We start from the raw sequence: 16,855 nt of genomic DNA on the forward strand, positions 1-16,855 counted from the left end.
CATATATTCCGACACGCATGCTAACTCAGGAACGATAATCGATTCCCAAGTAGGTATATAGTCATACCGATTTTCCCACATTTCGATATATTTTGACCAGTGTCTCGACCAATCCGTATTCAATAGCCGTAAGTCGACTTTGTGCTCATCATCAAACACCTCAGGTGCCACGGAATCGGTTGTTAAAATTCAAATTGCTGCAATACTCTATCTGAATGGTGCTTCTCCATGATAGCATAGTTGACCAATGGGACCTTCACATGCCAAATGTTCTGATTTTGAAAAAATTCATCCAGAATTATTGCTCGAATTGCCGAATCCTTGTATGGTGTCCATTGAAACTATATGAATATGATAAAAATATTAGTTAAATCCTAAATACTAAATCCTAAATACTAAACACTAAATACTAATACTAAATACTAAATACTAAATACTAAATACTAAATACGAAACGACTATTTTATTATGTATATATATTTTATTTAATACTTGCTTATGCTTTCGACCGTTGGTCTAATAGAAGCCGTATATCTTTAGAATATGTGGGTATTCCAACATAACTCGCTGAATGGTTTCACCTAACTAAATAATTTTTTAGCATGCAGTTATATTTTAAATCTACGTAATAATTGTAAAATCTAATATAAAATTTACCTCGTTATTAGTGAGAATGTATATGGGTGGTTCACTCGAGGACGTAAAAATGGAAAGCGAAACCGTGCCCATGATTGCAGTAGTGATAGGCATCCTCCGATTTTGGCTTTATTCGATCTCGTCGCCCCGCACATCTCCCGGTACAATGTTGCTAACACAATAGACCCCCAACTTAATTCACCTGCTCTCTAAAATCAACAAGTTTTAGCAGCCATCTCAGATGTACGCGGTTTCGTGACAAGTCCGGCATCAGATAACCTCCAATCATCTCAAGAATGTATGCCCAAGCATATTGTATTCTTTCTAATTCAGTCGAATCATTATCCGGCTCCGAAAATGTGTCTCATAACCAGCCCATCTCGATCCGACCTCTGTTAATATTATCTAGAATAGCACCCAAAAGCTCGTAGCATACGGTTCCCCAATCAGCAGATTGAGCAGACCCATGACTGCGTACACATCGGCCTGCAATCCCAATTGCATTTGCACGTCTTCTAGAGTGATAGTACACTCTCCGCATGGAAGATGGAAAGTGTGCGTCTCGGGTCTCCACCTCTCTATCAACGCACTGATTAGTTTCAGGTCTAACTTGCACCCCCGGCCTATCATGGGCACGTGTTAAAAAACCGCTTCCCGCAGGTAATTCTCTATCAATAGCGATGGAGGACCAGACATATTACGGATATAGCATTGCAACACTCGATCTACAAATTGTTATAAAAAAATTATAAAATAAATATTAATTAAAATTGCATAAATGAAAAAAAGTTAAATACTATTCAAAAATTAATTAAACTTATCACTTACCATTGTTATTTGATCGACAAAGATGTGTTTCGTATCGAGAAGAATTAATTCTTCGACCATTGCTAACATGATCAAATATTTTTGTAATTTAAAAAATAAAACTAATTTAAAAAAATTTAAACAGAGCTTTTTTGCAAAAATTAAAGAGAGCTTTGACAAAAATTGAGAGAAATTTGAGAGAATTTGGAGAGAATTGTGAGAGAATTGTGAAAGGACTATTGTGTGAAAAAATGAAAGCGGGAGGGGCCTTTTATATATATATATTTTTTACCGTTGGAGTTCAAACGGTCAAGTGACCATCGGAAGCTGGACAAAACGCTCCCCCAAGGACGCGTTTTGCTGACACGTCCCCTGACTTCGCACTGAAGTGGACGCACTTTCGGGGGAAATGACCCTTTCCGGTAAATAATCAAAAAATCGACCTATTTCGGTAAATAATGATATAAAATGGTTTGCTTTAGTAAATTGCCCCCAATTTTCAGACATATATCTCATTGCTATAGTAACGAGCCTTAACATTGAGCTCTAAATCAAGAAATATCAAATTCAAGGTTTATATAAAAAGTTAAAAATATGTTAATTTTTTCAATATTTTATTATACTTTTATAAGATATTTTTGTGAAGTTTAAAATTCTGCAGATAGTGTATTAAATAATTTTCTTAAAGAAAATAGTTGTTCGATTATTATCTTTTAAATAGTAGTTTTAACTTTAAATTATTTTATTTTAAAATATTGTATAAAAATTAAAAAGAAAGATATATTTAAAATATTTTTGAGTCAATTTGATTAAATTCACTTAATTCAATAACATATAAAATTAATTTAAATATAAAATTATCTTTTATTTATTTATTTTTTCCTTTCTCTTTTGTTGGGGTTTATTTGGAAGCGGTGAAAGTGGAATAATGATGATACATCATCAGATGATTGTAGAAAGAAGGCGGTAGATTATCGAAAAGAAAGGGTAGAAAAGAATAGATATAAATATAGGAAATGAATTCTTTTGATTGGACTAGGCATCACTTCTTGTATTCGATGTGGATAAAAGATCTTCATATGTTATACTATTCAATTCTCGAAGGTGAATCGATTTGATAGCCTAGATATTGTTATTCATGATATTGATCTGATTCAATGTCATTGAAATGTAAGTCATTGATTGAATTTACAAACGACAAATTTATCATCTCCATGAGATTAAATCCCGAGTTATTGCGAAGTTAAAAAAAAAAAGAAATTATGGAAGTAAATATTCTCGCATTTATTGTTACAGTGTTGTTCATTCTAGTTCCTACCTTTTTTTTACTTATAATATACCTAAAATCTATTAGTCAAAGTGATTAATTTGGATGAAGCCTGACTTTTTATCAAGGAATTGAAGAAAAAAAATTCAAATCTCATGTCTTAAATAAAATGAATGGACTAGAATTAACAGTATCCTACAAAACTCGATAGTATGGTAGAAAAAAAAAACATGAATCTTTCTATCATACAATGTATATCTGCATACATGTCCATATCTAATTAAATATATCTACTATATATAGTATCTCAATTTTATTTCTTGGCTTCATCTATTTTATTTATGTTGATTTCAATTAATCTGAAATAATTGGAAGGTAAGTCTTACAATTTTATAATTTTTTCATTTTATGGATTTGATTTTTTTGGTGGATACCGAGATCCTTCTTAAAATAATTAGAAATGAAGGAAAAATGGAATGGAATAGGCATATATTAATTAAATTAATAATAAAAAAAAACAAAACAAAACCAAGTAATTTTTTTTCTTGTACATTCCGAAGAAGTAATTCGTTGGCAGGGTTTAACGTATGTTTTCTTAGGAAACACGAAACCATTAAGTTTGGGTCAATGTATCTACCGAGTTAGTTCCCTTTCTAACAACTGTGATATATCCATACCATATATGAAAAAACAAATTTGCAGGTTCCAGTTGGTTCTTATAATCAAAATTTCCCTTTTATACTAAAGTTTTCCATATAATCCAATGTCCAAATAAATAAATACAATCTGTCAAGACCTATAATCCAAAGTCTTTAATATAAATAAATACCTTCTCTCTCATTATTATCCATCCACACCTTTCTTTCCTTGGGTGTATTTTTACGATGACCGCCATCACCATAGAAACTCTCAAAGAGCAGCAGCAGATTATCCAACAACAAAGCGAGTCAGCCGCGGAATCAACTCAGCCGTTGCCCAGTCTGGATGAAGTGGAGCAAATTCTGGGCTATGAGTTTAACAACAAACGGTTATTAGAAGAAGCTTTCACGCATGCTTCTTTAGGACTGGGTTTCTCCAATGAGCGGTTAGAGTACGTGGGAGATTCTGTCCTTAATTTACTCTTCACCAAACAGCAGTTTTTTGAATACCCTGATTTGCCACCGGGGGCTTTGACTAGGCTACGAGCCGCCAATGTCGATACCGAAAAGTTGGCTCGTGCCGCCGTCAAACATGGTTTGCATCGCTATTTGCGCCATAAGAAACCTCTTCTCAAAGAACAAGTAAGCAATCGAAACTCTTTTTTGAATAAAATTAATTTTAGATAGAAAAGGAATTTGTTTGATGAACCCAAATTTCACAATTTTTCACTTTTATGTATATTTGTTATATAAATATTTTTATTCATTTTAAAAAATTGGTTTGAATATAAATACTCGAAGTCAATATTTGTAGGGTGTTGAATATTTTTGCAGTCATAATAATCGTAGTGGTTAAGTTTGTTGAAAGTTTGAAACCATCTTCGAATGTGCTTTTTTACGAGTAACTAATTTAAATTGTTAAAAATGTATAAATAAAAAAATTTCATTTTAAGGGCTCGTTACGTACAGTAAAAAAAAGAAAAAGAAAAATATTAATCATTTCTCCCTAATTTTTAAGCTAAGAGACGTAATCTCTTGGTTATGTAATTGTCATTACACGTTCATTGTGGAATATTATAATAACCAGTTGATACATAGTGGCCGACTACCATGACTATGTTTGACGTAGACTATGATATATATCATCCATTTTTGTCTTAATTATGTTGTAAACTAAGGTTTGTAGCTTAGTTAATTGCTTCAAAGGCATATCCAGTGTTCAACCGTTGATTTGTAGCATAAAAATTAGCAAATAATAACTCTCCCAACATAATCAGATTCGACAATTTTCTGAAGAAATACAACGATATCCACTACATTCTAATGGACTAGTTGACGTGCCAAAAGCGTTGGCTGATCTTGTGGAATCCACCATCGGTGCGGTTTTCATTGACACCAATTGATCCATTGATGTTGTTTGGAAGGTACCTATTTCTTTCACTTATTTTTACTTAGGTCGGACCTTTTTTGTAGTTAGAATATGGTATGTGGTCATATATATAAATTTTGTTTTTGAATACTGTAATAGGTGTTTAAGGATACTCAATCCATACAATGAGGGTAGAAATAGATCTTCTCGACAAAAGTGAGAGGATACGAATAACTGTTGTATGTATATTTATTTTCGATTTTGATAAATGAATTTTTTCCACAATAATAAAACAATTGCTGTGGATTTTTTTTCCACAAATGTCATAATAGTGTCGTAGTGGATAGTGATTCTTATCTTTGGTAAGCAAGTGTGAAAGAATGTTTATTACACTTATGTGAAAGCAGTGCGTGCGAATGGAAGACATCCCATATGCATAGTAAATGTGCAATCCTTGCATCTGTATGCATACTCAAACGATCTTACGTACAAGAAGCACCGCATAAAGTGGGCTGTCAGGGGTTAAAAAATGGAAATCCAAGCTCATTTGCTTGATACGGAAGACTGCGATACTGAAGCACATCAAAGGCCCAAGGAAGCATCATCGACAACAATTTTGTAGGAGAAACCACTACACATATGTTGAAAGAGAGAACATCTGAAAGGTTTTGCAGCCGACACATCTTCAGAAATTCAGCACGCAATGTGAAGAATAGTAGATTGAGGATAGGACAGACCCATTGCAATTGCAATATTTATCATCCTTAATAGTAAAACCATGGTGGGATCGTAAACATATTGAAACTTCTCCCAACAATCACATTGAAACTTGACAGTATAATATTTGTTTTTGTTCATCATAACAAAAAAACAATTACATTTTACCTTAAAATTTTGAAGTTTATCTAATGTTATGCTAAAATTAAAGTAGAATCAATATCAATATCAATTTTGACACCACCATACCTTTTGTCGTTTTAAAAAAATTTGGAACAAAATGCAATGCTTTTGCAATTCAAAATTATATTATAAATATTTGTATTTTAACCACTTTTGTTTATACGATGGGTTCCGGAATTAACAGGAATGTCGTCCTCCCACCTGCCTGAAATCTTGATCAACACGATCTTATATATTTTGGTTATTTGGCTAATTTAAAAATGTCTCGTTTTTTAATTGAATTTGTAAGTAATTCTTTTAAGATAGTTATTATGCTAGACCAGCCATTGTTTTCTTATTGTCATTGTTAGGCATTTAGATGACATCTGTAGCTTCATTGAGACAATTTTATGTCACTATGCACCAAGGATTTGATATTGTATGTGTGTATGGAGGGATGAGTGGAAGTGGTTTATCAAGAGTCTTCTTCAGTCACTAAGGATGGTGAAAAAGAAAACAATAGGACCACTCATTCAGGTGTTTTGGAATTCACAACAGATGAAGGGTTGGTCGAAATTCCTCCCTATATATGGAGTAACTTGTTCCTTGTGGACACTCCAAAGGCTCCGTTTGTTGAGGTTCGTTATGTGCGACTTGCGAAAGGAACATATGCTAAACTTCAACCCAATGGAATTGGCTTTTCTGACTTATCCAATCACAAGGCTATTCTTAAAACGAGCCTTCGTCAGCATGGTACCCTTTCTCAAGATGATGTTCTCACCATTAAATATGGGGAGTTGACATATAGGTTACATGCTCTTAAGCTAAAACCTTCTACAAGCATATCTGTCCTGGAAATAGGTATTGAGTTGGATATAGTCAAACTAGGTGTTGAAGTAGAAAGGACTGATCAGTGTGTCTTACAACCACTTGTGTTTGGTACATCAGAGTTTGGATTGGTTCAGGAAGGAAATTACATGTACTATAAGTTCTCAATTGGTGAAAATACCTAGGAAAAAATTGCCTGTGATGATGTCAATCTAGAGGTAAAGATAGATGCCGAGACAAATGGTGGAGATAGGTAAAGATAGATACCGAGACAAATGGTGGAGATACCGATCTTTATATATCGAAGCATCCCCTTATATTCCCAAACCAACACTAACACGAATGGTCTTCCTATAATTTTTGTTCAAAGACTTTGATCCTAAGTTCCAAAGATAGGAACTTAGGTGCTGGTACTTACAGCCTTGCTGTCTATGGCTTCAAAGGAACAACCAAGTACCAAGTTTCAGTGCATGTTCAGGAGAACAGCAAGCGTAAGGTGGGCCAACAAGCCATGTATATATTCATCTTTGATGGAGCTGGATACTTTGGAGTGTCGGAATTGCAAGCATTTTGTACCAAGTAGGATTATAGCGCTCTATGAAGCATACTGTAGTTGTTGGGGTTTTTGAAAATTTATCTGGAGGAAGTATGAAGCTCAGTCTGGAACTTAAGCAACAACGTAATAAATCCGGATAAAGAATGAAGAGAACTTGAAATTCAAGTCAGGAGATTTGAGCTTGAAAAACAAAATGAAAGCAAAGAAAGAGAGAGTATTTTTGGATGAAATTCTAATGAATTTTCATTACCTTGAGTTAAGGCTAAAAGCCAATACATATACCAGACACAAGCTGGTCAAAATGAACAAATTTCACCTAAGCAAACACCTACTACCACTAAGCAACATTGAAACTTGTAAAACATTGCTTGTACACAAAGATAAATTGATTTATTAGTCCATCAGCACCTAATTACATCAAAAAACAATGTCAACTTAGTTTAAATCTGACTGAATTACAAAACAATATTTAAGGCAACTAAACAGAATGAAATACGATAGCAGTAATGTGCTTCAGCATCTGCATGCATACTTCATGTGCTGAAAGTATGGCTTGATTTGCTTCTCTATACTTCATCTGGTGACATTACAACAACTTAATCTTTTGCAGTTACATATACTTCATCTGCATAACTTGTGTTGCATGGTTTGCTCCTTGGCTGCTTCATATGCTGCATGCAAGCCAACTTCAACACTCCTCCTTGGCTTGCATGTTGCATAGTTCTAACTGAACCCTTTACAATCAGCCTTGCTTTGAGTTTGTTCAAGCTACCATCAGCATTTTGCTTGGCTTGAAACACCCTCTTCAGTCCAATAACCTTCTTGTTTGCTGGTCTAGGAACAAGATCCCAAGTCTGATTCTTGTAGGTCATGCTTATCTCATCGAGCATGGCCTGCTTCCATCATTGTTGAGCTTCAGCTTTTTCAAAGTTGCTTGGTTCAACTGCAACCATTTGAGCTCTCTCATAAATCTCAGCCAATGGTCTACTGCTTCTGACTGGTTCATCATCAATGTCTATTTCAGGACCATTTTGATCAGCTTCAGTTTGATCTATTGCAAAATCTTCAGAGACTTTATCTTTGATGCTACAATCTGATTTCTTAGAATCTCGAGTTCTTTTCAGAGAAAGCTTATCGTTAACTTCAATAGTTTCCCGAGCTTTAGCTTTTTAGCCTTATTTTCTAACTCTTGTAGCACTTTTTTCTTTGCAGCTTCTACTAAAGCCAATCGGTCTTTGAGATTCTTCAGTTATTCTTGTACTTGCCTCAGTTGAGATTCTAAATCTGCAATACGAGTGCCAAGCTTCTTTTGGTTCAATGGATCAGATTGTGTAACACCTCTTGGTGAATGACGATCTCCAAGCTTAGGACTACTATGATCAATAATGGGTCGGTAATGTAAAGGTTCTAAATCCAAACTCGATGGTCTAACCTGATGCGTCCCTTGAGGAGATTACCTTTGTGGCATGTTTACAACAAAGCTTTTGTCAGCCATGGTCACTAACATGAGCTTGGATCTATTTGAATCACTGATCAAGCATTCTTTGCCTTTAAATACTACTGAATATCCTTTTTGAAGCAGTTGAGCAATGCTAAGCAAATTTCTATCAATTTCAGGCACCAACAAGACATTTGTAACAAGTTTGGTACCTGTAGGAGTGTTTATCAGCAAATCTCATTTGCCTTCAGCTTTGATGAAGTGTCAATTTCCAACCTTCACCCTTGTTTTGAAGCTTCTGTCAATTGTCTTAAAGATAGCGGCATTAGGGGTCATGTGGTTTGTGCAACCACTGTCAATTAGCCATCCTTCTATGGTTTTTGATGAGCAAGAGATAGCAAAGACTCGTTCTTCTTGATCACTTTCTTCTTCTGCCATTTGAGCTTCAACTCTTGGCTGTTGAGTTTGATTTGGCCTCTGTCTGCCTTTGTTTCTACAGACTTTTTCAGCATGGCCCATGCTGTTGCAGAATTTACACTGCACATCAGGCCTGAACTAACATACTTCACCCGAATGACTTACCCTTTTGCAGTGTGGGCAGGGTGGATATCTTTTTTCACTATCTATTTTAGGCTCATTTGACCAGGTTTTCTTCCCCTTGTATGTAGAGGAGTTTGAGGCTGGTCTACTTTTGGCTTGGAAGGCACATTCACGATGCTCTTACTGTCTGCTGGCTCTCCTTTGCTCTTGAGCATAAAGGGCATTGATCAGCTCTGTCAATGAGATGCTGGTCAGATCCCTTGAATCTTTTAGGGATGATATTTTTGCCTCATACCTCTCTGGTAAGGTTGAGATCACTTTCTCCACTATCCTTACTTCACTAAACTGTTCTCCAAGCAATCTTATGCTGTTTACCACAGCCATAATCCTATTTGAATATTGTTTGATAGTTTCTTCCTCCTTCATCTTCAAGTTCTCGAACTCCCTTCTCAAATTCAAAAGTTGTTGTTGCCTTGTTCTTTTAATCCCTTGGAACTCCTCCTTCAACATGTCCTAGGCCTGCTTTGGTGTCTCATAGGCCATGATCCTTGTAAAGATCACATCTGACACATAATTCTGGATGCAAGACATGGCTTTATGCCTTTTGGTTCTTTCATCTGAATGTTGTCTGATCTGAGCCACTGTTGGATTGGCTCTAAGAGGTACTGGTTCAACATCTGAGTTAACAACCTCCAATAGGTCAAATGTCTGTAGGTAGGTCATCATTTTTACTACCCATATGTGGTAGCCTTCTCCATTGAACACTGGTGGCGTTGGTGAAAATCCTGATGAAGACATGGTTCTACAAGTCTACTAAGAATTTGGCTTTAGATACCAATTGTTGGGGTTTTTGACAATTTATCTAAAGGAAGTATGAAGCTCAGTCTGGAACTTAAGCAACAATGTAATAAATCCGGATAAAGAATGAAAAGAACTTAAAATTTAAGTCAAGTGATTTGAGCTTGATAAACAGAATGAAAGTAAAGAAAGAGAGAGTATTTTTGGATGAAATTCTAATGAATTTTCATTACATTGAATGAAGGTTAAAAGCCAATACATATACCCACACAAGCTAGTCAAAATGAACAAATTTCACCTAAACAAACACCTACTACCACTAAGCAACATTGAAATTTGTAAAACATTGTTTGTACACAAAGTTAAATTGATTTATCAGTCCATCAGTACCTAATTACATCAAAAAACAATGTCAACTTAGTTCAAATCTGACTAAATTACAAAACAATATTTAAGGTAACTAAACAGAATGAAATACGATAGCAGTAATGTGCTTTAGCATCTGCATGCATACTTCATGTACTGAAAGTATGGCTTGATCTGCTTCTCTATACTTCATCTGGTGACACTACAACAGCTTAATCTTTTGCAGTTGCATATGCTTCATCCGCATAACTTGTGTTGCATGGTTGCTCCTTGGCTGCTTCATATGCTGCATGCAAGCCAACTTCAACAATAGTAGACATAATGTTGTTTGTCCATATGTTGATTGTGGAACCGTACTTAGGATTTAGGATGCCAAAAATCATGTGCATTGAGACAAATGTGGGCAACCTTTTCAACTGGGAGAGATAGAGAAGCACATGAAAGTGTTTCATGACCCATTTAGGTGTCTTGTGGAGTAGCCCTTGAGAAGAAAGACATGGCAGGCCACTCTTTTCTTCAGAAAATTTATTTTTAACTTTTTTTTTAATTAACTAGCGCAATATTACTTCCACTTCTTTAAAATTTCTTTCAGAAGTGGAACAGAAGCTAATTCATGAATCCGGTAACTGTTGTTCCAGTTCTTTGAGAATGTTGCATAATGCGTTACTTTTATTAGAGCGTCTCATTCTGTGCCAGTAACAGGATGAGATGCCAGCCCACTAGCTCCCCTCTAAGCTGGCTGATGATGATTAGTACCAAGCGTGAATACTTATTGTAAATTAAGTTTTAGGTGTTTTGTTAGGTTGCTAATACAAAGTACATTATTAAACATTAGGAGATGCTAGTGCTGTCGATATGTTCTAGATTTGTCTAGCAAAATGAAAGGTTTGAAATAGTTGGAAGTGTTCATAAAAGACAACCTTTGATGACTGACACCCCATTGTAAAATTTCTAGAAACTCACTTAAACATTTTGGTTTGTCCTTTTCAAAGCACGAGGTTCTGGATATTGTATATTTAAGGGGATCCATCAGGTAAACAAGTTGATCCCTATTAGTAAATTAAAACTAAATAATAAATGTTGATATATATTTTCTTCAGTAGAAAATTTTTAACTTGTATCAAGATGAGAAAATTGAGAACTGGGTGGCTGGAAATTGGAAAGACTAATTGCAGATTTCATTTCTTGTTGATCTAGAAAACTTTTCTTACTTTCTTTTTACATGGACAGATGCAACACCAAGCCTCAGATTGCTCAGACAGATGCAACACCAAGCCTCAGATTGCTCACTGCGCATAAATACATGTCAATTTTGTGGAGACATGGTTCAAGCTGGAAGCTCCGCTATGGATGCTCATGACAGATTAAAAGGACTTTCAGAGCATGAAAGCATTTGTAGCTCAAGGACTGCTCCGTGCAATTCTTGTGGACGTTCTATAATGTTGAAAGACATGGACATCCACCTGATTGAAGTTCACCAGAACGAATGTCAGGCCAACATCGCCATCCAAAGTTAGCTCTTATTTTGCAGGTAAAAAGGAAAATCATTATGTAGCTGTTGACATATATATGCATGAATGAAAGAAAACAGATATGTGATTATTTGTGTATAGTGCAAGAATTATGCAATATACAAGATATGTATCATGTGAATGGTATTGTTTTTTTATGTAGTTTCACATACTAATGTGGGTTGAGAAACTTCATCAGTCAGTATTTCTACAAATGGTATATAATTGTCCATGATGAGAAGTCGGAGTACAGAACAATCTCAACTGCAACTTGCAAGAGATGGTGGCCCTGGGAAAGGCAGATTTGTAGCATAGTTGCTTTTCGGTTGGGGAGTAAAGTCCCTTAAAGCTTGGTCGGACTTCAAAGGTGAGATATCAGCTTAGGAACTTGTCATTTTGTTTGTTTTGTCATTTCATGTTTGTCTGGCTGTTAACAGCTAGGGATTATTGATGTGATGCTTGATCCCAGTGATAGTGTAAATTTAGATAAGACCTGATTAAATAATATGAGAAAATGAGTGAAATATAGCATAAAATATGAAAATGCAAAAAAAAAAAAAGAAGTATAATGTGAATTATTGATACGTTTATGTAAATATAAAAAAAATTTAAAATAGTATATGACCCAAAAATGTATGCTTTCTGTCACAACAATTATAAACGTTAAGAGCAAGAAATTTTCTTTGGGTTTTTGAGTCAATAGTTGATGAATGTAATTAAAATTTCTTGTTCTCTAATTATTTTCACCTTTACTATTTCCTTTGATCAAGGTGCTTTCAATTAAAAAATAATATTGCAGTAATGAATATTAAGACATGAGCTAATAAATATCAGTCATCTTTTAACAGCTTTAATTTATGCAAGAAAAACTGAAGAAAATGCAAAGAAAATAACTTAATTTCAATGTTAAGGGAGAAACCCTTAAGCCCCCAAGCCCCCAACAGATGTCAATTGTTGCAGTTTTGCATTGATAAGATATTTGAATATGGTGAAGGCAGATGCAGAATGCAAAGAAAATAAATATAATGGAAGGTAAAATTGTAAATATCTTGAGACAAATCGGGATGGGTTTATCCTAATTCACATCCCACACTAATTTTAAAATGAATCCAGTCCCACTTAAACTCCATTTTCAGTATATATATATATATATATATATCCTATCTGTTCAAATGGCAACTACAGCAGCAACATGCAATCTGCCATGCAACCATGCACAAGCATGCAAGTAACCCGGATGAAATGCAGTAGCATGCAAGTGACCAAGCAGTCCAGCAGTAGTACGCTTTTTTCCACTATGTAATCGGGGTTAATTAGAACCTATGATAGTTGACTTTTTGTTGTTTTTAATGTAACTTTTGTATTTGCTAAGGATTCACCAAATACTTAGCTGATTTGGTAGGTTTTAGGTAGTCATTATGCTGATTTAACAACTTATTTACTTGCACAAGCAAGCTTTGTTTTCTTTCAATGTAACCCTTCTACTTGTGTACATGTAATTTAAACTATTCAAGTAATGAGAGTTGCCAATTTGTTCTCTCAATTGTTCATCCAAAATTTGCTTCTGTTTTTGAGCTTCCAAACACAAAAATTTATATGTTATTGTTTTGTTAATCATTTTGATTAAAACTTAACAAATGGTATCAAGAGCCTATTGTCTTTGAAGGCCTTGGTTGTACGTTGTTTTGTGATTGACTCGCGTTTGAAAGAAGAGAAGCATGAGTTGCTTTTGTTGGTTTGTTTCGTTGCTGCAAAGATGAGCTTTTCACCACCTCCTCCACCTGTTTTTGCTGGTGAAAACTACAACATCTGGGCTGTGAAAATGAAGACATACCTGCAGGCACATGACCTATGGAAGGTTGTTCTGAATGACACAGAACCACCACCTTTGAGAGCTAATTCGACCATAGCTCAGATTAGGCAGCATAATTTAGACTGTGCCAAGAAGTACAAGGCCATGTCATGCCTTCAAAGTGGAGTTTCAGATGTGATCTTCACAAGGATAATAGCCTGTGACACTCCAAAGCAGGCCTGAGACAAACTCAAGGAAGAGTTTCAGGGATCAAAAAAGACCAAGCAATAGAAGCTAATCAACTTGAGAAGGGACTTCGAGAATTTGAGGATGAAGGAATCAAAAACTATCAAGCAGTATGCTGACAAGATCATGGCCATAGTCAACAGTATAAGACTGCTTGAAGATGATTTTAGTGACCAAAAGGTAGTTGAGAAAGTCATAACAACCCTGCCAGATACGTATAAATCAAAGATCTTTTCTTTGGAGGACTCGAGGGACCTATCAGCTATTCCCTTGACAGATTTGATAAATGTTCTCTATGCACAAGAGCAAAGAAGAGCAAACAGAATGGAGGAGCATTCTGAAAGGGCTTTTCAGGCCAGAGGCAGAGAAAGCTCAAGCGTGAGCTCAAGTTTCGAAGGCAAGAAGCCTTGGACAGAACAGAAAGAGAAAAGCAAGAAAGATGCTGCCAAGAAGAAGTTTCCACCTTGTGCTCATTGTAATAAGACTACTCATCTTGAAAAAACTGTTGGTACAGGCTAGACATTCAATGTAAAGGCTGCAAACAACTTGGCCATATTGAAAAAGTGTGCAAAAATAAACCAAAAGTATAGCCACAACACCAAAATCAAGCTCAGGCTGCTGAGGATGTTGAAGCACAGGAAGAGCATGTCTTCACAGCCTCCTGTTTTGCAAGCTCGAGCAAGGTCAAAAAGATATGGCTGATTGATAGTAGATGTACTCACCACATGGCTTTTGACAAAAGCATGTTCAAGGAGCTAGACACCACCTCTGTGTCCAAAGTCAGAATTGGGAATGTTGAGCTCCTCGAGGCCAAAGGCAAGGGCAAGGCTGTGATTAGCACCAAGTCAGGTAACAAAACCATTTCTTAGGTTCTTTATGTGCTTGGCATTGGCCAAAATTTGCTAAATGTTGGTCAGCTATTGAAGAAGGGTTACTCTCTCTCTTTTGAAGGTAAAACTTGTATGATCAAAGATGTTACTGACCAAGTGTTAGCAACAGTAGCCATGAATGATCGAACCTTCTTTTTGGATGTGAATCAGCTAGAACCAAGAGTACATGCAGCTTAGGCTGATGGATCAAGTTTGTGGCACAAAAGGTTGGGGCATGTGAACTACAAGTCACTTGGCTTGCTACAAAAAATGAATTTGGTTGAAGATATGTCTAAGATCGAGCCTAAGAAGGATGTGTGTGAGATCTGTAAACTTGGAAAGCAGACCAAACTGCCTTTCCCTATCAACAAAGCTTGGAGAGCTCAAAACAAGCTCCAACTGGTCTATACAGACATCTGTGGACCTATGAAGACCACCTCCTTGAATGGCAGTAGATATTTTGCACTGTTCATTGATGACTGCACCAGGTTTTGTTGGGTAAACTTCTTGAAACAAAAGTCAGATGCAGCTGATTTCTTTTGCAAATTCAAGGCATTGGCTGAAAACCAAGCCAGTTGCAATCTGAAATGCTTAAGATCAGATAATGAAACCGAATATGTGTCTCAGAGGTTTCAAAAGATATGTGATGAAGCTGGGATACAACACCAACTGACTACCATTTACACACCACAGCAGAATGGTATTTGTGAGAGGAAGAATAGGACAGTCCTCGATATAGCTAGGTGCCTTCTGTTTGAGGCCAAAATGCCTAATAATTTTTGGGCTGAGGCTGTAAACACATCTGTCTATTTATTGAATAGACTTCCAACAAATGCAGTTAAGGGCAAGACACCTTTTGATGCTTGGTTTGGACAAAAACCAACTGTCTCACACTTGAAGGTGTTTGGCTATTTGTGCTATGCACTGGTGCCAGCAGAGAGGAGAACTAAGCTGGAAAATAGGTCCATGCCAGGAGTGTTTGTTGGCTATAGCGGTGTGAAGAAGGGTTATAGGATCTTTGATCCATCGACCAAGAAGATTAGGGTGAGCATGGATGTGAAGTTTAATGAAGCAAGCTGATGGAAATGGGATGGAACTGATACAAGTCTGCTTGAGGAAGATCAGAATGGCCTTAACTTGCAGTATGCTGAGATTGAAGCTAAAGCTGAAGATGATTATGATGATGCACCTGTTAGAGGTACTAGGACATTAACAGATATCTATGAAAGGTATGTTGTGACCATGGTTAAGCCCTCCTACTATGATGAAGCTGTAAAAGAGAGCTACTGGCAAGAAGCTATGGAAGCTGAATTGAGAATAATTCACAAGAATGACACTTGGGAGCTAGTTAATAGACCAGCAAATAGAAAAGTTATTGGTGTCAAATGGGTGTTCAGGACCAAGAACAATGCAGATGGGTCACTGAACAAACACAACGCCAGGTTGGTTATGAAGGAATATTGTCAGCAGCAAGGAGTCGATTTCTTTGAAATCTTTGCACCTGTTGCAAGGTTGGACACCATAAGGCTATTGTTTGCCTTGGCAGCTTAGAAATAGTAGAAAGTGCATCAATTGGATGTCAAATCACATTTCTGAATAGATTTATCAAGGAAGAAATCTTCATTGAACAGCCTGAAGATTTTAATGTCCCTGGTAAGAAACACAAAGTCTACAAGCTCAAGAAGGCCTTATATGGCCTAAAACAGGCACCAAGGGCTTGGTATGACAGGATAGATGCCTATTTTTCAAGGCTCGAGTTCACAAAGAGCATAAGTGAGCCTACTCTTTATGTTAAGAAGGTTAGAGAAGAGACTTTGCTGATTGTATCCTTGTATGTTGATGACTTGCTAGTAATTGGCGGTAAAGGTGAGCTGATTGAAGACTTTAAAAAGCAAATGCAAGACATTTTTGAGATGACTGATCTTCGTTTAATGACATACTTCCTTGGTATGGAGGTAAATCAGGAAGAGCAAGGCATTTTCATAAGCCAACAAGCATTTGCACTGAAAGTTCTAAGCAAATTCAGCATGTCAAAGTGCAAGCCTGCTAGCACTCCTGTTGCACTAGGAAAGAAACTGTCAAGCACCAGTGAGCATGACTGAGTGGATGAAAAGGGGTACAAGAGCTTGGTTGGTTACCTACTCTATTTGACAGCAACAAGGCTAGACATCATGTATGCAGTTAGCCTTCTCTCGAGATTCATGCTACTGCTGCATTGTTGCACATTTTAAAGCTGCTAAAAGAGTTCTAAGATATGTCAAAGGAACCTTAAATTTTAGTGTGAAGTTTGAAAGAGAAGAGGAGCTAAAGCTTGT

General features: G+C 36.2%; 1 protein-coding gene and 1 pseudogene across 2 annotated transcripts; both read left to right on the forward strand.

Moving 5' to 3' along the window:
- The first annotated feature begins 3,353 nt into the window (after window positions 1-3,353).
- On the forward strand, window positions 3,354-5,609 carry LOC108472927 (ribonuclease 3-like protein 3). Of its 2 annotated transcripts, none has more exons than XR_008274148.1 (3): window positions 3,354-3,990; window positions 4,626-4,772; window positions 4,877-5,038. XR_008274148.1 is itself a non-coding variant. In XM_053021134.1 (3 exons), the coding sequence occupies exons 1-2, from the start codon at window positions 3,595-3,597 to the stop codon at window positions 4,749-4,751; spliced, it is 522 nt and encodes a 173-aa protein (XP_052877094.1). In that variant the 5' UTR covers window positions 3,354-3,594; the 3' UTR covers window positions 4,752-4,772; window positions 5,125-5,609. The 2 variants fall into 2 exon arrangements, 1 of the variants encoding a protein (XP_052877094.1); XM_053021134.1 differs by lacking the exon at window positions 4,877-5,038 and adding an exon at window positions 5,125-5,609.
- A 172-nt stretch (window positions 5,610-5,781) lies between these two features.
- LOC108471430 (uncharacterized) lies at window positions 5,782-13,668 on the forward strand (annotated as a pseudogene).
- The last annotated feature ends 3,187 nt before the right edge of the window (window positions 13,669-16,855 follow it).

This window comes from Gossypium arboreum, chromosome 11, assembly GCF_025698485.1.
Source record: "Gossypium arboreum isolate Shixiya-1 chromosome 11, ASM2569848v2, whole genome shotgun sequence".
NCBI lineage: Eukaryota > Viridiplantae > Streptophyta > Magnoliopsida > Malvales > Malvaceae > Gossypium > Gossypium arboreum.